The 24,866-nt window shown below is 42.4% G+C and overlaps 1 protein-coding gene and 1 long non-coding RNA gene across 2 annotated transcripts in view; one reads left to right on the top strand and one right to left on the bottom strand.

The window, feature by feature from the left end:
* Positions 1–5,424, bottom strand: part of LOC147193146 (uncharacterized) — a 66,767-nt gene extending 61,343 nt beyond the window's left edge. Inside the window, exons 1-2 of the long non-coding RNA XR_015103287.1 lie at positions 5,355–5,424; positions 5,026–5,091 (exon numbers count right to left, since the gene is read on the bottom strand). This is a non-coding gene — a long non-coding RNA (uncharacterized LOC147193146). The remainder of the gene's footprint in view (positions 1–5,025; positions 5,092–5,354) is intronic.
* A 1,321-nt stretch (positions 5,425–6,745) lies between these two features.
* Positions 6,746–24,866, top strand: part of baiap2l1b (BAR/IMD domain containing adaptor protein 2 like 1b) — a 25,640-nt gene continuing 7,519 nt past the window's right edge. The window contains exons 1-10 of the mRNA XM_086132292.1: positions 6,746–7,086; positions 8,938–9,013; positions 9,144–9,230; positions 15,800–15,861; positions 17,494–17,565; positions 19,031–19,165; positions 22,094–22,246; positions 23,526–23,681; positions 24,009–24,126; positions 24,207–24,426. Coding sequence (XP_085988418.1) covers positions 7,036–7,086; positions 8,938–9,013; positions 9,144–9,230; positions 15,800–15,861; positions 17,494–17,565; positions 19,031–19,165; positions 22,094–22,246; positions 23,526–23,681; positions 24,009–24,126; positions 24,207–24,426 — 1,130 coding nt within the window. The 5' untranslated portion in view covers positions 6,746–7,035. The remainder of the gene's footprint in view (positions 7,087–8,937; positions 9,014–9,143; positions 9,231–15,799; positions 15,862–17,493; positions 17,566–19,030; positions 19,166–22,093; positions 22,247–23,525; positions 23,682–24,008; positions 24,127–24,206; positions 24,427–24,866) is intronic.

Raw genomic sequence — 24,866 nt, 5'->3', positions numbered from 1 at the left:
TGAATAGCACGTTGGACGTAGAATGTCTTCTCTTGTAACAGTTGATATACAACGAACCGAAGTGAAAGCCACAGAACCGTGATATGAGCTGATTTTGGGAATCCCCTCACCCCAACCTCCTAGGAGGCTTTTGACCAGAAGACGGGGGTTTAATTCCCCACAAATCCCGCTCGATCTTCCTGCCCCCTACTTTCAACCTGCTGACTGCCCCATTGACCTCTTCCTGACCGTTCCACTTCCTCCCTGTTTGTATCTTGGACCCAGCGACTCTCACTCTACTACTGGCAAAACTATATTAAGCGACTAATGATGTATTTGTATTCAAGCGTGTGCAAATGACAAGATAGTAATCACCTATATGTTCAAAGTCATTTGCAACGTATTACAGTTGCCAAGATTGAGTGCAGACCGCCAGTAGCTCCCTTCACTCGCCTTTCAAGGTTGCTCACATAAGATGCAGTAAATTCGTGTTCCAACCGCTGTGGAACCAACGCTGCGAGGGAGTCGTATCTCACTGAAGAGGAACAAGTGTCCTCAGGTTTACAAACAGCCTTGTCAGCTCGTTGCGTGGACAAGCGTGGGTCTTGAACCCGACTTGTTTGGTCAACAAACTTTCTTTTTTTATATGACCGCTGCTTGATATGTGAGCACTGAGCGGTAAGAAAAAAGCCAAACACAAGCTAAAATGTCTTTTTGCGCAGTCAGATGATGGAAAAGGATGTTTCTCATTTGGCTAACGTGGATGTTACGGAATGTGGGAGGAAGTGGAAATTTTTATTTTCATGTTGGTAATTCCCACTAGTATGAATGTCCTGTCTGATCGTGAAGCCTATTAAATCGTTGCGCTTAATACCCTTCGTGGTAATTGCATAAGAGAAAAACACATTTGACAACGCATTTAGCAACTCGTTTCCCAAAGATACATTGCTGCCCATCTGTCAGCGGAGTTGAAGAGCGGTGCAGAATGTGTCGGATTAGGTGTCATTATCACAAAGGCAAAGCATTTCAGTATTTCAGCACTTTGTGGGTGATGACGGGAGACATAATAAGCGAGTTTGTACGCTTATGTTTGTGCCTATGAGAGGCCTCTTCACGCCTGCATCAAGGTCCCCGGGCTCCTTTTGCGTAAAAGTGACAGCTCGCGTCTTATTCCGAGAAAAATTAGTGGGCGACGCAGTTTAGTTTGATTGAAAATGTGCATCTCAGAAAAAAAAGCGTTTGTATGGATCGACATTCATGCTAACGGCACTGGGTACTCAGATGAATTCTTAGTGTAAACAGAGAATTGGAGGCAATCTAGAAGGCCCTATGACGTTCATCTTGTCTACTTATGGTTAAATTCGTTTTTTTTTCCTCCAGACAATGGTCCTTTTTTGGGGGGGGGGGGGGCGGGGTGAAGAGAAAAACTCTAACCTGGCTAACAGTTTCGGCCTACGCTTCAGCCTTCATCGGAGAAAACAGTTGGTCGGGTCAGGAAACCTTCAAAATAAGGTTCTTCGACCCGGTCAAAGGTGCGCTCCAACCGTTCGCCCGCCACTGAAGTAATTTGTCGCAGGTGTGTGGGAGCAATGTAAGCATCCTTGTCGCTGTTAATGGTGAAGCCTTATTTTGAAGGTTTCTCGACCCAGTGAGCTGTTTTTAAGACACGTCACCAGGAAGTAGTGACAGACAACCGATAAAGGCTGAAGTGACAGCCGAAACTGTCAGCCAAGTAAGAGTTTTTCTCTTCACCAAAAAGAGAACATTGTCTGGTAAAAAAAAATAAAAAATTAAGTCCTTAACTCTTTCATTCCACAAGACGTACTTGTACGTCTTTTTAAAATTAGGCCCCGCCTACCAAAGACGTACTTGTACGTCTAAGTCTCTTTTTTTTTTGCGTCGTAGAGAGGAGGAGGGTCTGATGCAATCTGTGAATGAGAATAAGCCGTTTGCATTGTAAATCATGTAAAAAGAAAAGTGACCAGTGGGTGGCAGTGGTGCCTCCGTTTTTTGCACAGGAATCGCCATTTTCATGACATTTAGCCATTTTGTAATGCTGATTGCTGAAGAATGGAAAAAGGTGAAAGAAGAGAGTCCAAACATTATTTTGGTAGGCTCCAGTTTAAATATATCATTACAATCAAATATTCTGTGGGCCTTGCAAGATGAGTCAAAATCCAGTAAAACGCTGGGATTGCTTCAGTGAAAATAACTGGGATTGAACGAGTTAAACGTAATCTAGAAGGCCGCTGGCACCACACCGTTTGTCTTCAGTGTATGACTATTTAGCATTAGGAGTAGGCTAACAGACTGAGAGGCTAAACTGTATGATTGTTTTAAATAAGGATCGTGTAATTCTCTTTGTTTTGGGTTTAGTTTGACAGTAAACCAACTAGAAGTGGCAAATCAAACACCTTGACGCAAACATGTCTCTTATTTGGAGAACTGTGCGAGCGACCGTGTATGAACAAGTGTCTTTGAATGATTGGTAGATGTGTTTGAAGTGTGTGGGAAGGGAAGAACTATTGAAAATGTGTTTTTATATGGCGTCATCTCACAGATATTCACCTACCACGAGTGAATCTGGAACATATTCACTGTAAATATGGTACATGTAGACATGACATATTAAATAAAATGGTGGTACGGTTTGCCAAATAATGTACAGCCAGCAAGTCATGCTTTTTTTGCATCAGGGGCAAGTGGGGCAGTGACGCACTACCTCCAGCAAATGTTATAAGGGGGAAAATCCTGATCATTAAATTCAGCGTTTCTTCGTGTGCCACTGCAGAGAGCCTACGTACAACCCCATTCCGAGCATCGGTGTTCTACTCATTTGTGGTCAACGCAAATTGGGCTTTGAGGCCTGAGGATAATTCCTCACAGAAAGTGTGACTGAATTTAAAATGCAATATATGTACAGTATATATTTTACTCTTTAGAAGTGCGCTATAAATGAAACCGGGCTGCGCTGCTCTCAGAACAATCAAGAAGAACACCTGAACAGAAGAGTCAGTAGTTATGCAGCTCATAATAAAAAATAAAACAAATTTAAAAAAGAACTTCTGTTCCATTTATAGTACTTTTGCAATAAGAAGAGGAGCTTTTGTAATTTACTCTGCAGACATCGACAAAAGTATTCAGTGCAGAAAAGTGAATGGCTCATTTATTTATATTTTTTTTTTTAAGCAAATGATGTCATGATTTCCTAATTTCACTTATCTACTTTTGGGTTCAAATGCAGATCAAGCAGCAGGAGGCAAAGACCAGATGTGGCTTATCTAATTGTGAAAGAATGTTTCAAAACACATGACGTAAAAGTAGAACTAACGCCGCTAAATGAACAAAAAATAATGTGACACCAGATGCAGATTGTGTTGACTAAGTATACGAGAACTCGATTTAAAGTCTTGCTTAGTGAAAGTCAGTCATCATCTCCTTGTGTTGTAGTTTAGCTTAAAAGTTCCTCCCACGCGTTCACCAGCATGTTTGGATCCAAATAGCAGACATCGATATATTTTCAATGTTGTTTTTTTTTACTGCCACACTTCATGTGTTATGAAACACAGTCTGAAAGTTGTATAAAGAGAATTCCAGAAAAAAACTATTTGAATAGGAAGCATTTACAGAATGTCCTTGGGCACATCTTGACGTGATTGGTTGTAAACTCCCGATACAAAACCAGTTACCATTTCTTTATCCTTCTCAAGGGTAAAGAGAAATATTCTCGAGTGAGCTTTGTGGTCCAATGCCGCAGCATGTGAAAGAGCTTCAACCTGAAAATATACTGTCAAGAAAAGTGTCCTGTTCTTTTCTTGTCTTGTGAAAGCCACTCAGCTGTTCTGACAACATGTATGGGGGGAGAGAGCCGATAAGGTGCGCGCAACAATGACCGAGAGGTTATAAAATCCTGTAGCTCGGACAATGTGGTCAAGCGGTGCAATCGGTCCGTGCAGAACCTCGGCAAATATGCCAGCGTGCAATGTTCCACTCCATATTGCATCATGTAGTATTTGTTTTGCAACACACTGTGCGCAGCTTGAACTCACGAGTGTTGATCATTTCTCCTCCAGCGAGTGCAGAAAACAACGTATTCAGAAGAGGAGCTCATTTTGCACATGTTGTATATGATGTAAAAAATGTTTTTAATGTTCTGTTGTATTATTGCTATTCTATGTTAGATGTCCTGTTTTGCGCTTTGTTACAGATGCAGATGTTGTGAAAGCGCTATAAAAATAAAGATGTATTGTATCACAGATATTTTATGATTTTTTTTTAATGTGAGGAGTTAGGCCAGTATTGCCAATATCAACACCAATACTGATACTTATTTTTCCAATTAAGGTTGATGCCTCATGAAATTGCTTAATCTGAATGAGTTTTAATGACCTTTAGAACTTTTTACGATCAGATTTCAAACCGCTAGCAAGATTTGAATGTAGGCATAAGCCATTATCAGAATTGTCATTCGGTAGGATATTAAAAAAAAAATTGCTGTTTTACAGGATTGCAATTATAGCTCTAAAATGTGCCGTTTTAAAATTACCACATTGTCATTCCACTGAATGTGCTTTGTATAAATTCACATTTAAAAAAGAGAATAAAGAATATATATATATATATATATATATTTTTTTTTTCCAATACAAGCAAGTAAACTGTACAACAGCAAAAGCGTTTACTTCTCGGAAAATGGGTTGCTGCTTCTGTAAATTATCTTGTGCAAACCATGCGATTTAGCAAATTATCTGCCTCAAGTGCAAGTGGGTAGTATTTAATTCACCAATTGCAGACACACTATCTCTTGCAATCTCAATCTTCACATCTCACAAGTGAAGGTTCGAACGCATATCGAGCTTCAACAAAATAGCAGCACTAGCAGTTAGCACTGTCAACTGGCCAACGTTAGCCACAGCTGCTATGTTGGTCGCATGAATTATTCGTCATGGTGCGTTACTCTGACACTAAACGTTATCTGTTTACAGTTTTTATTTTTGAGCATGTACAGGCTAGAAATTAAAAACCAAAAAGAGGTGATAAACGTACCTGTCGATCAGAAATGTTGCTATTTCCGCCTGGTTTCTGGATGAGATCGCTGCGTTCTGCTTTTGTCTACAAACAGAGGCAACAGTGCATTACACTATTGGGCTTCCTTTTTTTTAAACTTTGAAACAAATCTCAGGTATCTCCTGTCAAAATAACCTTCGAATCCAAGAATTATAGGCCACAGTACGATCCATATTGGTGTTTCTTAGTTGTTTCCCATTCTTCAAGCACCATTTCTGAGAGAATTGCCCTTTCTCTTAAGTAGCAAATTTGAATAGTTTGTACTGTTAAGTGTAAGCAAAGGTTCACATAAATATGCATGCAATTACTTTGGTGCCGTCTTCGTAGATGAGACACACTTGGCTCGCGTCTCCGTACATCCATTCATGTATAACCCCGCGTGGTTTCACTTTCTTTTGGAGTGTCACTTCTCAGCGGGGAGCGCTGCTCAAGTGGAACATAAAATGGCATTTTGTAGGCCACCAGGATGATATTTGTTTGACAGCTTGCACATCCACATTCGACAGTAAACTTTCAAAACAGGTGAGGCTGAATTCAAAATTCAAAACACATCAGTTACATTTAGAAAACATTTTTAATGGGATGATACTGTCAATCTCTGTGAGAAAAAAAATAACTTGACTATTAGTGACACCTAGTGGTGGGCTACACTCACGTGCAATACTGCAGTGCTCAATTTTTTTTTATCACCAATCAATGAGCAATGAAGAGATTCATGTTAATAACTCAAAATTTAATGTAGTTATTATCACAGCTACTTATAATCTCCAGCACTTGATAAATACGGGCATTATATTAAAGTAGGTTGTATTCAGAAACAATTATTTCTATTCCTTGAGGGATTATAGAGTACAATAAGAAACAACAAATACAATTCAATGAGATTACGACGCGCTGGCTGTGGACTGTATTGTATCACATTATCTGTAATCACCAAAGGGGAAAACTGAGCGTTTCGTCTTCAAGAAAGAAAATCGTATTTTACTGGACTTTAAACTCCCATTTGAGCCTGACTCTGCTAACGATTAGTTGCCTCCAGGGAGCGCGCCGTTGTATTTTTTTCGCCTCATTTTCCGCATTTGAGGTACACCTGCGTTGCAGTTTGAGTCAAGTTACAGAAACATCAACTAAACAAAACGGAAGTACTGCTTTAAAAAAAGTAAACGTTTAATGACCCATTTTCACTGCTATTTTGTTATTTCAGGAAAAATACCATCCGGTTACTTGAACAAAAACAAAGCTAGTTACATTCTGTACTTAAGTACAGATGCATACTTGTGTGTAAAAATACTACAAATAGAAGTATTTATTTCACTCGTTGATTTAAGTTCAAGTAAAACAGAGTACAGTACGTACTTCTGAAATGTACCTAGGCAAAACAGCTAAAAGTGAAAATCAAGCCTGATTGTTAATTTCATTCAAAACATTGAACAATGAAAAGACACTGATATGCGTTCAAAGGGGTAACTTTTAGTCATCAGAAAAAAACCTCAAATATAATGCAGATAGATGAAAAATCTACTTTAAAATTTGAACGAAGTATTTGTACTTCATTACATCCCACCATGGAGATTAGAACGTTTTGTTTTTGAAAGTAGTTCTATTTTATTTCGTAGTCTACACCCGGAAGAGGATGCACAGACTTGACAAACTTTACTTCAACCTCCCTCCCCGTTCGCAGCAACTCCTGCAACAAGTTTGACAGTAGTTCCATTCCCCTGCGTGGCAACGCAACACAGTAGGGTTTACCTCTTCTGGACGTCTTTTTCTTTTTTTTTAATAATTTTATTATTTTTGTTTCGTATGAGCGCGTTTCGCTTTCTCTTGTTGGCAATGAGGACTTCTTTTCGACCGAAGGTTTGTTGCCCACTTTTTCTTCCCCCTCCTTTCGTTCTTTTTGTTGTCGACTGAGGGTGGACATCTTCAGCCGTCGCGTTGGTGGATTTTTTTTTTCTTCCTTCTCCATCGTTGTTTAAAAAGGATTTAAAGATGTCGAGGAGTGCGGAGGAGGTGAACAAGCTGACTGAAACTACATACAAGGTGGGTAGTGTGCAACAGGTGTGCCCCTAAAAAGCAAGGAAAGAAGGAAAACTGGCTTGAACCCAGTCGTGTCTTCTAAAATAGGAATACACCATGTAATATTGCGTCACTAGTTTCATCCTGCAAGTCACTTGCTTTTTACCTTGAGCCTAATAGCACAGTTGTCCGAGTCATTTTGGGAGGGGGGAAACAAACGAAGAATCCCGTTGCGTCCATTCAACCTTTGGCATACATTGCTGGTTTGTGGACGACCATGATGACTTACAAATTGATTTTAAAATGATTTTGTCTGTGATGATTGCTCTTTTATTGCTTTAATGTTACTGCAATGGTAATCCATCTTCAAGCACGAAATTAATAAAGTATTTATCTATCCAAGTGAGTACAGTTATGTTATTGGGCTAATGTTATGCTGATAAGAAAACTGGGGTCAAACACCGAATCAACAATAATGGATGACGGCTGCTCATTGGTGGGAAGTAACCAAGCTGTAGTTACTTTTTTTCAGGTATTTGCAGTAGAATATTTTCATTTCTGACAACTTTTTTACTTGTCATCACCGCATTTCAAAACAGACGTCTGTACTTTCAACTCTTAACGTTTTCAATCCCCGCAGATGAAAACATGATGTACAGTCCAACAAAAATGTGCATGAGCTTTCAAAAAAAGAAACTTTAAGGATTTTAAGCATAGGCACGACCAGAGAAGTATCCATATACTGTATTGCACATGATTATTGAAGTACAGAGTGTACCATAAGTACTTTTACCGCCTTTGGTACCGTTCCATTCAAGTCAATAAAAAAACAGCTAAACAAATTCCCGTAGTTTTCTCAACCTCCCGTCACAGCATTTTGGTGGGAGCACAGAAATTAGTCCAGGTTTAATTATTTATCTGACTTGTTTGGAAAGGTTACATAGCAAGAGCACCTAATGCTTGTTGTGTTGCTTCACGAGTCAGTTTCAAGAATGCTATCTGCAGTGACCCCCGGTTTACATGTCATTGATTGACAACAGGTTTCTTAAGACAGCGGAAACGTTTCGCTCATGACTTGTGCTGTCATGAGCCATTCTAAGTGTGGGTGTGAGTGAGCCAGACATGGATATGCGCTGAGGTCACATGCGAGAAAAACCTTGCTAGATGACACTATTTACAGAGATAAGCGCCGGAGCCGAACTGTACCGAAACCACAATTTCTTGAAACCGCATTGGTGGTAAAAGAAGGAAGAGTAGCTCAACTTTAAAACGGAATCACCAGCGCCTCTGCTGGTGGTGGCCAAATCCTTTTGCCTCAATCGCTTCAAGACACAATTCATCAATTCCGCACGATTGCTAGTAATGCCCATCCGTAACCTCCCTGAAGGATATTTCAATAACTGACTATAAATTGCTTGGTTAAACAAAAGGAACTAGCTGATAAGCAGACCAGGATGACAGTAAATGTCTGGAAGCTCACAGCTAAACCGCTTCACGTTCATATGTGCAAGCCAACCGTAACATTTAAAGCACTTAGGTGACAGTCAGCGAAGCATCTGAAAATATCCAGCCCTCGCGTCGTGAAGTTTCCTGGATGCACTCATGTGCTGCTTTGAGAAACTTCACTGTCCTCCATTACTGTATGTGATGCAGGTTATGTTGGTACTCCATCGATCGTTGTTATTTTTGCCATTCAGCTCAATCCTGAGTGGTCCTAAATAAATCCGCAGGCTGTCCATGCAATAGGCTTATTCTCCTTTTGCCTTCAAACAAAGCACTGGCAGAACTTTACTCAAGTGAACTAACAAGAATATTCGTCATCCAACATTGAATCATGGAATAAAAGTCTCTCTTCTTCCATGGCTGGCCACTCAGAATGTGATGGACCAGTTCAACCCAGGACTGAGAAACCTGGTCAACCTGGGAAAGAACTACGAGAAATCTGTCGCAGGTAAGCATTTTGACGCCGAGATGAACTCCTACACCAATGAGTAGTTTTAAGACTTTTCTATGCACGGTAAAGTACCGGTTTATGTGTGAACTGATAAATACTGATCATAGTTCCATGAATTTTTCCCCAGCAATGACATTGGCAGGAAGATTATATTTTGATGCCATGGCTAAAATTGGAGAGAGTGCAGTGATGTCTCCTGTATCCAGAGAATTAGGTACGTTTTCATGTTCTGTGAGTCCTTTAATTTTTGAATGAGATTCATTTTTACTTTTCTCCAGTAGCTGTGTGTTTCATTTGGGTGTCAGAAGCAATCATTGTCAGCAGTGCCGGATTGAGATGGATCCATAGTTGGCGTAGAGTCTCGGCCACTGTTTTTGCGGCGATTCTAAATTTGAATCGCAGTTGCAGGATGTGGTGACGTTGCAAATTGTTACATGTTCGCTTTCACACGGGCAAGAAATCACTTTCCGGATTTGAAGCGAGTGGGACACAGCCGCTCATCATGCACCGCCAACCAATAGAAATTTAGCCCATACACTATAGATACTGTGTTTTATAACAATACTCAACCATATTTATAATTTCTTGTGTGCCGTATTGGCCCGAATATAAGACAGTGTTTTTTGCATTGAAATAAGACTGAAAAAGTGGGGGTCTTCTTATATTCGGGGTCTAGACATTATACCCATTCACGACGCTAGATAGCGCCAGATATCGTTGAAGCGAATGCTGAACTTGACTCCCCAGGCCAAAGCGAACCCCTGTCACTAAGAATAAAAATAGCGGTAGCACAAAGAAGAAAAATAAAAAAATAGCACCAAGAAAGAAAAGAGAAGAAAATAAGAATTTACATATTTAAATGTTCAGATACTGTATTAAGATTTGAATAAGGCAAAATAACATGCTTTTTCTCTCAAATATAATGTTATAATCATTTGTTTCAGATTTACTGTCATTATTTTCTGTATAAAAATTAATTTGGTGTTCAAAAAGTCTTTTTTCAAACTTGAGTCTTGAAAAAGAGGGGGTCGTCTTATAATCAGGGCCGTCTTATATTCGGGCCAATACGGTACTTCTGGATGAAATAGCAAACGTTGTGGTAAAAATAAATACATGCGAGTGGCATACGTACTACACCACGAGCCCCGCCTTTCAATATATCTCTATTTTTTTTTGGCGTGCAGTTCACATCGCAAGCTGTCCTTATGCTAAATCGTCCAATGTGCAGGGGTGAGTGACCTTTTCTTTGTGATGGGCGGGTCCTATTCTGAAGCATTGCGCAGTGAGAGCAGATCATTTTGTTCATTTTCTTTTCAATTTTAACCTACAGAAGTCTCAGGTTTGCAACAAAAATGTAAAATTAAATAAATAAATATCACAAAAAGTCTTTCCATGGGGAAGTATGTATCACCGTGACCCGGTCTGTTTGGGCATCTTGAATTTTTTTGGTCAAGTGACTTCTAGTATGTCCTGCAACTCTTAAAGTAAAAGCTTGAATGGTGCTCAGTGCCCCAACCTTTGCCAAGGCCGACCAATTTTCAATAGAGTTCCACTTCAATCCTGTACATAACGCGCATTACAATGTTGGTGCTAGACATTTTACTGTATCTACACATACAGTAAATTAATTGCCTTCACTTGCCTTCACTCGCTCCTTACATGAATTTTGACTCTCAACACAAAGCCAAAATTTAACCAAAGCCGCAGCTTGCAAGCCAAAAAAACGTACACGTCAGGAACGCTCGCACGTCAAGATACCGTTGTACGTGGATGAAGTCCAGCATGCTGCTTGTGTAACGGCACACCCTTTTTTTGGCTAGGACAAATCCCCAGGTAGAAAGATATCTGCGTCACCTGTGGAACACTTTGATGTAACCACTGTATGTTTCCCAACTCCCCTGCGGGTAGAGAAAAAAAGCTGTTAATTAAATTGAGCAGCACAATGGGAGCTAACGGGTGAGGCTGGCCTCCTGGCGCACCAAGACGGAGGCATCAGCCAAACGATGAATCATATACCACACACTTTGAAATAGTTTTCAACATTTTATTTATTTTTTAGCTTGAGTGATAAAATTTAAAAAAAATGTAAAAAACGGGAGCAGTCAGCCTGTATTCTTTTTGATTACGATGCATTGGGATTGAAGGGCGGAACAGGACTTTCAACAGCAAAGAATCGGATTCTTTGTAAATTGTGAACGAACGCTTGTCGGAATCCTGTGATAGGAAGCGTTGAGGAAATGAGGGGCGCGATGCAAGTAAATTGCAGAGTGTAATCGTAGCCATCTCAAGACGGTTGACATGATTTCCTGTCTGACTCGAACCCATGGATAGACTCCACTAATCCCTGTGACTCATTATGTAGAATCGTCGAAACACAAATCTCAAACTGTCTGCTGTTGTTCAATGAAAACACAAGCAGTCGAGATTTCTGGACTGGACCAAAGAATGATTCAGTTTTGCTCCAAAGAACAGAAAGTCCTGTTGTCTCCGAGCCTGCTCAAGGATGCAATGAGGCTGCCCGGTGAGAAACCTGAGCTTCAGTGACGCGTAGCCAACTAGAAACGGGATACCCTTGAGAGATATCGGAGGACCGGTGCATCTTGTCCTGTTGCAGTCTTCCTCTAATTCCTTTGGCCTCCCCCTTCTTCCTTGTTGTTATACTCCTCCACCGCAAGAGTTCAAATGTCACCAGTTCGTTCATTCAGACGCTTCTGACCGGACCCCCCCCCCCCCCCCCCAGCCCAACTCCGAACAAGGATCCGTTATCAGCGTTCATATCTTTGTATTGGGTTTGCGGTTGAACCAACGCCGGCTGAGACCAAATGCAAAAGATAAAGCTGAACCGCTGAGGTTGAACATAATGCATTCCAGGACATTGACCTCTCATTTGAGACGCGGTATTTCTCATGTACAATCATGGCAGTGGAATTCATCCGTAGCAGTCGTCAAAACGTTATCAGGCGCTCCGCGCGCCGAGCAAAGCCGACTGACGTTGACCGTTGCAAAAATTGACAGTTAAGGATGGATTTCAAATGGAATATGTGCGAGTTGTGTTTTTGTTTCCTTCTTCAACTAGCAAAACTCAACTCGCCCGGCCATTTGGTCTTTTTGACAGAGCCAACGACGCAGCCAACAATGTCCTTTCATGCGCTAGTTTGTTGACGTGGCTTTCTTTACATGGTGTCCTTGAGTTTCTAGAAAGGCGCCCACAAATAAAATGTATTATTATTATTATTATTATTATAATCCCAGCACGTTTGCATGCTGCGTCAGGTGGCTCTCGCTCATGTCAGGATTATTATGCCCACAAAAACAAAGCTGCAAGGACTGTGGGCTGCTTTGCATCTTCCCTGCGAAATCCTGTTTTAAAATCAGCTTACGGGTGAAAGGTTTGTTTCTTTTTTCTTTCTTTTTTTTTTTTTTGAGGCATGGTGTATCCAGAATGTGTTTTAGCTCTTTTTATTATGAGCGACCATTTGAATGAGCATTTGCACACGAGCATCAAGAAATTGTGCATGCATTTTGATCAAAGTGCTGCGCTGTCTCCGAGCTGAACACGACCACATCGTCGACAGGATGAGGTCCATTTTGGGCCGTCTTACTTAATATCGTGCTTTGCAATATTTCTGAAAACTTTCCGAAACGGTTTAAAAAAAAAAAAGCTGAGTTGGCAAGCAGGACCTTCCCCCTCACACTTTATCAGGATTTGGTTTGTTAGCGCAGTACAGCCAATCGCCTCCCCTGTACTATCACCACCATGACACACACACACAGCTGTCAGACGTGCCTTAACATCTGCTGCCTGGCAACATTCTTCAAAGGCCGACGCCAATAAACAAACCAACTGCTGGGAAAAAAAAGGACCGTTGGTATGTATGACGTCACCGACGTCATTCTCGGTGCATTCATGACGTGACACAGTCACCTTTTGGCTCAGTTTTATTTACAGATGCGTCGGCGTGTTAATGAGTCACCATCTGACTATGAACGAATAATCTGTCTGGCGTTTGGCTTGATGCCACGCCTTGTGAGCTTCAAAATTCACGTCATCTTTCCAACCTGCGCGGTAGGTAGACTTTGCTGAACTTCCCGAAACCAAGCTTGCATTCACTCCATCCAAAATGCCCGTCGTCCGTGTAGAGTTGTTTGAATTGCGACAGCTCAAAGAGAGAAAGTCGGCCTCGCTGTCACCTAGAAAAGGCGTCGTCAGTGCGTCGAAGGGCTAAAGTCAGAGCTCGGCGTCGACTCATCGCCAATCGCATGTTTTCGTGCAAGTTGGCCCATCCCTTCGTTGTAGGTTTTGTCACTCGTCTCCATGAACAAGGATCTTGCGTCCGAAGAAACATTTTTATTTCCTCTTGTTGGCATTTCGGTCTTGAAGGAAACACGTCAGGAAATGACGATGGTGGCGAATTACGTCAGTTCATAGCTGCTATTGTTCACACACAATCGTGCCAAGCTCATTGAAACTCTGTTGCTGATCCAAACGGCAGCACCCACAGGGACTATTAACCACTTTCAGATCAATTACTGTTTGTTTTTGATAAGTTACTTCTAATCATGTGTTTGTACAAATAAGGACCTCTTCCCTCAGATCCAGCCGGCCACTATGCTGCAAGGATGAGTAAATTCTGTACAGTGGTACCTCTACTTCGGAAATTAACTGGTTCTGAAAGACATTTCCTCACTAGAAAATGTTGTAAGTAGAGATGCATTTTCCATGTAAATGCCCGAATTGGTTCCAAGCTCCCCACAAAATTCAGACATACTGTAAGTGTATTCTAAAGCATAAAAATGCATCAAAATATATAACTAGATTATTGCACAATAAATGAGAGTTGTGCATAATGTAAAAAAAAACAACTCTTGAGTAAAGAATAAAAATGATGGTCATTTAACTTTTAAGGGCGTCCTCGTCGTTTTTTGCCCGGCGTTTTGTAAAGAACCGATCCAAGGACGTTTGGTTTTGTCTGCTTTTAACAATCCTTCGAAAATGTCCAAGCTAAACATCAGCATAGTGAGCGATCACCCGACTGGTGAACATTTCTTCTTGGTGTTTCACTTTTACGTAAAACTATCGGAACGCCTCATGGCCCGAGGGACGAATAACGAGGTCGCTGCATAAACACATCTATCGATCTACACATTCGGGAGAGGTCCCTCTTAGCCAATGGGATACCAGGAAGATGCTAGGTAATAGCCAATGGCAGAGCAGCTATAAGAATGTTGCGTTCAGGAAACTCGGAGCTGTGAGTAGCAGACCATGCTGGATTTTTTTTACCTTTCGTATCTTGAAATTTCTTTTGTAACGAGGCAATAATTTCCTGTTGAGGCGTTTCGTAAGTTGAACATTTCGTATGAAGAGGCGTTCGTAAATCGAGGTACCACGGGCCCACAATCTCTCCTCCTGGGATACCAAAATACCCCAACATGATGACAACTTTGCTCCCTCGATCAGAAGCTCATGTTTATCATATCAGTTTAGGTCCTTTTGCTGTGACAACTGCCCATGAAATGCGCCTGTTGGCTCACAGCCGCACGAGAGAAAGAAAGTCAACTAAATGCACCGCAAGTCAGGTGCCGCACTTCCTCCAAATCATTTCACCATTCACACGCTGGTCCGAAGCCTTCTAAATTCATCCATCTTTCGATTTAGTCTTCATTCTACCGACACTCTTTGGACCATTTTCTGCTTTCTACTTGAAGGTGAACGTGTTGTTAGCTTGCTCTCCAGTACTCGCTCACGCTCCATTTAACGCTTACAAGTTTGTCATTTCTCCTCCACAAATGGAAACTCAACACAAAATCAAAAGAATAAAGAAACGCTTCCTTCAAAGAACGTAGTATCAACTTCAGTTATGTGAGAATGTATCTTATCCTTGTGAATGGAAGCAAAATGCAGTTGAACCCTTCGAACAAGCACAGAGCAGATGCATTTCAGTTGGAACACACACACACACACACACACACACAGTCTGTCCATGACTAACAGTCAACTGTGGAGTGTTTATAAAATGGTGTCTGTCACAGAACTGTGTAAATAGACAAACACTCTCTATCCAGAACACAGAGTATGTTCAAAAACAGACTCAAGTCAGCCGGCCCACCGTCTGCTTCTCGGCACTTATTTCTCAAGTTGTTTTATTGTTGTTGTTGTTGTTGTTTTTTTTTTTGTCTGATGCCCCACGACAACCTTTGTATTGATTTTGGTGCCATTCAATTAAAAAAAAATTTTTTTTGATTCTTTCACAAGGTTTGCTTGTCTATTTTTATGTTTCAATCTGAACGACGGACCTTGGAGAGTAAAGATCCGCCTTCGTGAAAATAGGCCAAGCGCTAACGGTTTAGAAAGGGAAGGATTTTTAGAGACGGCGTTCAGACCGCAGACTTCCTAATCCTCAAATGATTATTTTGATGAGGCGCATGCGGTGGCAACATGTGACCACCTACCATCTAAGCACCAAACAGTTGGTGGTCCAGTTTTTCCGGTTCAGGCGCATGCATTTACTTCCTTTTTTTTTTCTTCTTCTTCAAGATGAATCCTTTGTAGCATAACCCCAAACCGTTGACAGGTCTGAGGTTACGAGTCAGCCCCAACAAACAATCATTCAGCATTAGCGAATGCCAGTGTGCTGTGCACCGATGTCAGAGTTCATCCGCCAATCAAAAAGACCAAATGAATGCGTTTGCTGCTCTTTTTTTTTTTTTGCTATTCTACAAGCATTGCATTTCCATTCATAGCAAAACTTTCATGGTTTTTTGTTGTTGTTGTTGTTCTTTCAGGAATGGTGCTCATGGGAATCTCGGAAGTCCACAGGAAAGTTTTTTTCGAATGGGAGGACAATGTGAGTAAAAGTTTTTTTTTTTTTTTATCAGGCTTTTTTTCCCACTGCTTCTTGACAGTTCAAGTCTGACTTAATGATTGTCTTCCACTGTTGCCTCATCCCAATATGTTGCCTCTGGCATTCTCACTTGGCAACGTGTTCAGTTGACTCTTAGTCATCGCCCCAACCTTTTGGGGCTGTGTCCAGAGCAGAAGTTGACTCTTAAGGTGTGGAGGGCAAAGAAAATATTTAAACTACTGTACATTAGTTAACTCAACTCAACTGTATTTATACAGCACTTTCAGACAGCCATCGCTGCATACAAAGTGCTGTACATGGAGCAACTAACATATACAGCAGTAAAGCAACAAATCTGTAACAAAGACGGTAGAAAGCACCGAACAGCAAAACCAAGAACAAATCTGAATCATGCTGAGTCAAACGCCAAAGAATACAAGTGAGTTTTGAGGCGGGTTTTGAAGATGGGCAGCGAGGAGGCTTGCCGAATGTTCAGTGGGAGGTCATTCCAGAAAGAGGGACCAGCAACAGAAAAGGCTCGATCCCCTCTGAGCTTCAGTTTAGTTCTTGGTACTTATAATAATGTCTGGTCCGCAGACCTCAGGCGCCGGGAAGGTGTGTAGGGGCGGATGTGCTCAGAGAGGTAAGGTGGCGCGAGATTATTCAGAGATTTGAAAACAAATAAGAGGATCTTGAAAATAACTCTAAAATGTATGGGGAGCCAGTGAAGGGATGCCAGAGTAGGAGTTATGTGCTCCCTCTTACGAGTACCAGTCAAGAGGCGAGCAGCGGCATTCTGGACCAGCTGGAGGCGCTTAATGGAGGACTGGCGGACTCCAAAGTAAAGGGCATTGCAGTAATCAAGTAGTTAACTGTTAAGCAAGTGACTGTGTGTGTAAAAGTCGGGCTCCCGTTAGCCCCATTAACTTGCGTGTGCTGCTACTTTTTTCGTTCATGATGCGGACTGTGACCATGATTGCAATGCAAAGGCAGAACAGTTGAGCGAGGACAAGATGTGAACAAACGACAGTCGAAAATGATTTGAGCAGAACCCGAGTGTAACGCAGTGACCCCCCCCCCCCTCCCTCAGCCCCCTGCTCGTTAAATTTGAACCACGGGACGGAAGTTGCGAGGACCTCCTCTGAGACACTGTTGCTCAGTGCACGAGTGGGTGGGCCGCCTTGTTCATGGACTCCGAGTCACGACAACGTGGATTCATGTCGTAGGGATGGAACGGGGGGTGGGGGGGGGGGGGGGGGCAACCGGTGGCCGTCAGTGTGGTCTTCGGCGTGCGGTTAACAGAAGGGGTAGTTTCTGCGCGGACCGAAGTGCCCCATGCGGATGCCGCAGGCTCGGCCGCCCTCGCACTAATGAGCGCGAGTCACATCTGAAGAGGAAGAGGGAGAAGTCTGTGGGCATTCCCACGCTTTGTTTCTGACTCATTCATAAGGGCAACCTTGAACCAAGCGCACACCCCCGCACACATGGAGCAAGCCGATGGAAATGCATTTCTCTTATTTAACACAATTTTTTCTCGTCTTAGTCAATAACCGATGCGCCATCTTGGCGTCAGGTTTCTAACTGGCTCTGCATCTTCTTCTCTCCCCTTCCATCCGTCCTCCTCTCCACCTGAAGTTGAAGAGGTTCCACAGGGAGATTATAACCGAGCTGGAGCGAAAGACGGACATGGATGTGAAATACATGACCGTGAGTGATGTGGCGCTTTTGTGCCTATGTGCAATAAATCACAATTTTATTTTATTTTAAACCTGCTTAGGTATAGTTGTTAGGGTGGAAAATCCTGACCCCGTTTTTCGATCGGAATCTGGTTCTAAAAGCAAGTATGTGTTTAAACACAAAAGCTGATGTCTGCCTTTGAGCAACCCGTGCCAGCCCACTGCCTGCCAGAAAAACAATGTCGCTCACGTACGTCCTCAAACATGTCCGGGCCGATGACTTCTTGCACGCTCGCTGCTTGAAAGTGAGTGGAAACTATTGTAACTTCAAACCGTATTGTCTATGGTTGATTGCGTCCAACAGTTCGAGAGAGATGAGGTTATCCTCTAATTGCTTAATTGACAGAATCCTTTGAATAAATACAAGAATGTTAGCTTGAACCAGAAATAAACTAGTTTTACTTAATACACACGCAAAAATCTGCCTTTGCATTTGAACTCTTCAACGGGAACATTTCTGACCTCCGACTGGGTAAAATGTAACAATAGGTGCCGTTGAGCATCACATCGATGTACCTCGACTTCACCAAGAATGATTTCATCATCGATTTAAAAATCTAAAAGAGGACAAAGTTGATTTGTCATCATCACCGTTTGCCACAACCGCAAGGGGATTTATTTGGAGAAACTTGATCAGATGCTAAAAGCGCCAAGGAGACTGTCGGGCAGGTGCAAGATTTGCTTAGCAAAAACGCAAGTTGTATTGAAGTAACTTGTGCGCCAACGGTGACGAGAGAAGACAAAAAGCTCCAGCCGAACGAACTCACAACTGACTTTATATGTTGATTGACTCTCCAACCCTGACAGCGAACGGCTTTCGACTGGTAGGCAAGCCAAGTTGACATTTCAGTCATCATGTAATTACTTGACTCTAATTGTGCTTGTTAATGAATTCACTAATTGCTTTGACATAAAACCAAGTGAGCAGTTACATATTGCGGTTCAGCGCACGCATGTGGCTGCCATTCATCTCGGCGGATTGTTTTTAGTAGCAGCGTTCAAACCCCCAAAAGTAATGTTGTGCAGATTAAGATTAAGATATCCTTTATTTGTCCCACACTGGGGAAATTTACAGTCTACAGCAGCAAGATTGTGGGTAGAAAGAAGAAAGAAGAAAAAACAAACAAACACTGTTCAATTAAGTGCAATATAAATACAAATATGAATAAGGTCGCAGTGCTATTTACAATTGTTTTTCACATCATTTAATTAATTTTTTATTTTTTTATTCAGCAGCCTGACAGCAGTCGGTAGGAACGAGCGATTAATTAATTAATTAATTAATAAAACGATTAATTCTCAGCAATCTTCACAAACAATACATTGCCTGGAAATTGCAAAAATAAAAAAATAAAACAAAAACAACCCAGTGAGCTGGCAAGCTTGTGTTTGATTGCTGCCGGATAACGAGATTCCGCCACCGTGGCTCTTTCCAGGCCACCTATAAAAGGTACCAGATGGAGCACAAGATGAAGCAGGACTCTTTGGAGAAATCCCAGGCGGACCTGAAGAAGCTCCGAAGGAAGAGCCAAGGCAAGAACGCCAACAAGTACGAGAACAAAGAGAGCGAGGTGAGACGGATGCAGACGCACCTTTTGAGACACCAGACACATTCGTGAATGCCCCTTAACATAAACACACACACAGGACTATTCATATTTGCCAAGATCTAATTACGCTTTCTTGAAACCACCTGAGCCACGTCAACAGGTGGAGCAGTATTTAGACACCAAATACAGAATGCAAGTCATCTGGCATGCGGCAAAAATGAAAAAAAAAAAACATCTTGCCTTCACGCTGGCCCACATGGAAAGACTTCTGTTAGCACAAACGAGACTGTGGCGACGGCGCTTATCGACATCCAGAAGCCAATTGCGGATCGGCGGCATCAAATCCATTTTGTGCACAGGTGCATGGGGGGGGTTGGGGGGGGGGGGGGGTTACACAAGTAGACTGGGATTTGTTTCCTGGCTAATGATACACAGACAGCCTGGGGGAAAAAGCTAAAAAAATAAAGGTCAAAAAGTCATCTGTTGTTGGACATGGCCATCGCTCACTGGCCGGAAGCAGAAGAAGAGCATTCGCGGCAAGTTTTGTTTAGCCGCGTGCATCAAAGACCGTGAGCGTGCCTCGTATGCAACGGCCGTGACTTCTTCCCTCGCGGCGTGTTCTTCGAGCGTTTTGCGCGATGTTTATTCGTGAAGGTTGAGCATTGGCGTTAACTTCAATGACTTCCGCTACCAGAAGCGGCACACGTTGTCTTTCAAAATAAAAGCGCGCATACAGTTGCGGTCACGGTGAATCGTTCAATCTATTTTGAAAAGTCCAGCGCTTATGCAAGCTTCTATGCATCGATCGTGTCAGACTGGCGGCTAATCTTTGCGGGCGGAGGGGGAGGGGGGTTATGAATTCTGCCAATACCGACTGCTGGAACGACCCTGGTGACACAAACTGACTGAAGACGTACAAGCACGGACCGGACGGCAGTGTATTATTGACTAGAGATGACAACGTGGCTAATGGTTATTTGCTCGTGTTGGACTAGATCGCTCTCGCCTTACGTAAAACGCAGGGCATCCATAGCAACAGGCTTGTTACAGTGCCCACGGGTGAAAAGTGAAAAGCTTTGTCTGTGCTGTTTATGTACGACAGAGAGATTTTCAGACGTTCACACACACACACACACACACACACCTCCTTTTATTTTCCCCTCTTCCACTTGTTGGTGGGAAATATTCCACCCACCTTCTAGAGTTGATTTTGTTATGTTATCTCTGCAAGTGTCGTTGTGCCGTTCATTTGAAACACACATTAAAAAACACAAGGCATGGTACCTCCAACCGATGAGATTCATTGAGGTACTTCAAGCAGAATTTTTGAATTCTTATGTGTGTCATGTGAAAAATATCACATTTACACCCACGCTACGAAACTAAACTGCCCCTTTTTTCGAGTTATGAGAAAAACGTGATGTTTTGTATAGTGCCAGTTGTCAAGTTTTAGTCCACTTTGTGGCCATTTAAAAAAAAATTACTTCTCATTTGAATTGACAAATAGCTCACGGTAGCCCAAAGCTTCAAACAAAATGACGTCTGATTCGTTACTTTAAACTGTCATTTGGTGTATTAGGGACTTACCGTATTGGCCCGAATATAAGACGGTGTTTTTTGCATTGAAATAAGACTGAAAAAGTGGGGGTCGTCTTATATTCGGGGTCTATACATTATACCCATTCATGACGCTAGATATCATTGAAGCGAATGCTGAACTTAACTCCGCAGGCCAAAGCGAACCCCCGTCACGAAGAATAAAAATATAAATAGAGGTAGCACGAAGAAGAAAATAAAAAATAGCGGTAAGAAAGAAAAGAGAAGAAAATAATAGAAGAGAACAGAAAATGGGGAAACGTAGCGACAATCTGGACAAAAGTGTGTCGAAGTTCGGCCAGGTTAACCGGCAGCTGAGGAGAAGTTATGATGTAATTTACATTTCAAAAAGCAGAAGCCATTCATTTATGAATGTGATTGCACTTTAGTTTACATATTTAAATGTTCAGATATTAAGATTTGAATGAGGCAAAATAACATGCTTTTTCTCTCAAATATATTTTTATAATCATTTGTTTCAGATGTACTGTAATTATTTTCTGTACAAAAATTAAATTGGTGTTCAAAAAGTCTTTTTTTTAAACTTGAGTTAGAAAAAGAGGGGGTCGTCTTATAATCAGGGCCGTCTTATATTCGGGCCAATAGGGTAGTATCATTTTAATGCAATGCGGGCTCATCGTGACTCCGTATCGGCTACTCCAAGTCATGTGATGGACTGACTGGGGGTGCGAAAAGATGTGATCGTGACTTGTAAGGCCTCATGCTCTCAAATTCAACGAAAAATAAAATGAATTCATTCGAAATGGAGTATGCTAATAACATGGGGTGCTGTCAAATGCACGTTAAATTGTTGACCACACTCTAATTTTAAAATGACCTGGGAGCACGAGTGTCCTGTGGAATACATGAATTTTTGGCATTAACAAAACATGCATGGGTAGTTTTGTTTTTTTTAATTTGGGCGAATCGATTCTGATTATGGAAACAAACACAATGCTATATATACACACAGACTTGACTGAAGTGTCGTCTGCTTTTGTAGATAACACACAGCATGTCCTTTGTCCGTCCTTTCACGAGATCTTTTTGTCCGAAACCGCCGTCTTTTTCTTAGTGCCGCTCCGCTGCCTGGCCGTGATTAGAAAGTTGAAATACAAAGCTCACTCATTTGGAATCGCTTGATCTTGAGAGGTTAGCTGAGCGCTGACAGCGGCTATATGGCTGTCAACCATACGGGGCAGCAAGATAAGGCAACGCGAGGATCAATCGCCATCAAGTTGCTGGATAACACAAGCTGTGTTTTCCTCCGGACCGATAACCCTCCGTGTGAGTGTGAAGCGGTTGTGTGTGAGGCGCACCTGTAAACGCGTGCGTGTGTTTGTCTGTCCTCAGTGCGTGGAGACGCTGACGAACCGCCAAATGGACATGCAGCTGTTTATCGCAGACGGCTGCAAAGAGGCTCTGCTGGAGGAGAAGCGCCGCTTCTGTTTCCTGGTGGACAAACACTGCATGTTTTCCTATCAGATCGCATCGTTTCATGACAAGGTTACACAACACACCTGGTGTTTTTTTTTTTTCCCCTTCATTTTGCGGTTGGGCTGCTATCGCCTGAGCTAGCTTATGACTGTCAAAGCTTGTCTAAGTGAATGACAGACACGTCCAAACTCATTCGCTTTGAAAGACGAGGCAAAGACAGAAGCGCTGACCTAGATTCACAAAGTCATACATTTCTAGCTCTCGTTTTCCTCCATTCATCTATTTTCTGATCTGCTGATCCTCACAAGGGTTGCGGGGAGTGCTGGAGCCTATCCCAGCTGTCCTTGGGCAGTAGGTGGGGGACACCCTGAACCGGTTGCCAGCTAATCGCAGGGCACACAGAAACGAACAACCATCCACGCTCACACTCACACCTCGGGACAATTTAGAGTGTTCAATCAGCCTGTTGTGCATGTTTTTGGAATGTGGGAGTAAACTAGAGTAGCCGGAGAAAACCCACGCAGGCCCGGAGAGAACATGCAAAGTCCACACAGGGAGGCCGGAGCTGAAATTGAACCTAGTACCTCTGCACTGTGAGGTCATAGCGCTAGCCACTGGGCCACCGGGCCGCCCTCTTTTTCTTCCATGAAATCATATTCATTTACTCCCGAAGGTCTGTTGTCTTTCTTTCATAGCATTTCTCTTGGCTGCGCTGCTTCCTGAAAGTGTATGTTTGATCTGTATTTATTTATTTTTGGTCCACTTACATACTAGCCGCTGTGTTGCCACGTGACCCAGTAGTGATCGCCCATGTAACTTTAACTATAGTTGTCAAGGGACTGTTTCTTTAACCAATCACATTTCAAATTCTTCCTCACATGGCCAGAGGTTTGTTTTAGCCAACATGAACCAGCAAAACATGTGTGTAGTCATCTACATGCGTTAATAAATGTAATATTAAGCATCTCTGGTGCTGTGTATTTTAGTTAGGGTTGGCTCAGTACCGATACCGACACTGTCCAAGAGAGTCCTCGCGAAGGCTGCTGATATCAGTCATTGGCGCCCTCTTGTGGCCGTTGTACTTTCAAGAAGTGAATTGTTTTTTTTCTGATGAATTTTACACGGCACAATTATGTGCTGTTATCTTGCGGTTTTTGTACAGTAAAGGTTTGTAGAATTATGACATCATAGTGGTTTTAAGGGGAATTAAGTCCCCAAAGAAGGCCCAGGTACCAAAGGCACCGCAGAATGACTGTAATATACCATAGGGCCTGCGAGGGACATAACGATTAGTTTACCATACCGATGAAGTTACAGCTGTACATGTTTTGTTTTTTTGTCTGGTCAGGCAAGGGACACCCTGATGGCCAAGATGAACAGTTGGCAGGACCAGTGCAACGACGCAACAGACATGCCCCAAAGCGTCATGAGCATGATCGAGGGACTGCGTACACCGATCTCCATAACGCCGCTGCCCTCTCCCAGCCCCTCACGACACAGTTTGGTATGTTGGTGGGCCATATGTGCCCCCCCCCCCCGTAAAAAAAATAAAACTGGCCATCTTTGATGTGTACCTCATGGAAAAAATACATTTAATCGTTAAATCTGCTGTTCAAAGATCACTTCCACGACCAAACATCTGAACAATTATGTCATTGAATTAATGGGATGTCATTGAATGGACCTACATGGTAGATACAATGATGATGAAGAAATTTTGTTTTGCTCATTGAGTATTTCTCTAGCGAGCCCGTCACAATTCAACGCAAGTGCTCATTTGCATGCTAACATTCGCATTGCTTATGTGTGTGTGTGTGTGTGTATGTGACAGAACATCTCAGCTCCACCTGCTCCATCTCAGAAGGCTCACGTAAGCCCACTCGTGAACATGTTCACTCCAGACAACAAACAAACTGCCAGCATCACCGCGACTAGCAACAGCAACACAGGTCGTACAAATAAGTTACTGGAGAGCTCGCTTCCTCAACGGCATCCCATTGACACCCTTCAAATTCTTTGCCGCCACCAGACCTTGAAAGCAACGGGGAGAACAATCTCGCCCGGTCGGTGTCTGTGGCCACGGGCCTCAACAACGTGGCGGCAAAGAGGCCACGGGTTCGCACCATCTTCCCCCATACGGCCGGCAACAACAACACCCTGCTCAGCTTTGATGAGGGCGACGTCATCATCCTGCTCATACCCGAAGAGAAAGACGGGTGGATGTATGGCGAAATGGAGAAGAACGGAAAGTGAGTGCTTTGATATTTTAGTCCTGTCATGTCGTAAGAATGCTGAACATAAGAACATCTGAGTATGGAGTGAAACATAAAAACAATCCGGGTTCCCTCATGTCTCACAAGCCACTCATAAAAGAGGATGTTAAGAATGAAAGTTTTTGCCACCTTCTTGTTTCACTCCACTGGACATTGTGCTGCTCCCTCTTCTTTCACACTTTGACCACCTAGCCAGTACACACATACAGATTGCATAAAGTATAAATTGGAGCTTATCAAAACTAATAGTTGGTTTTTCATAGAGGATAAAGACTATGACTAAACGATTGTGATATTGTGTTTCTCCACAATTTGTGTTCAAATCTGTTGTTTAAAGGGTTCGATTTTTTTTTTCCTGAGCTGCATGGTTTTCAAAATGTCGTCATGTCTGATCTATTTTGAGGAAAAAAAATTAA

This window comes from Hippocampus guttulatus, chromosome 16, assembly GCF_054856545.1.
Source record: "Hippocampus guttulatus isolate MCC_2025c chromosome 16, RoL_Hgut_1.0, whole genome shotgun sequence".
NCBI lineage: Eukaryota > Metazoa > Chordata > Actinopteri > Syngnathiformes > Syngnathidae > Hippocampus > Hippocampus guttulatus.
Note: the sequence above shows the minus strand (reverse complement) of the source record. Positions and strands in the feature narration are given on the sequence as shown.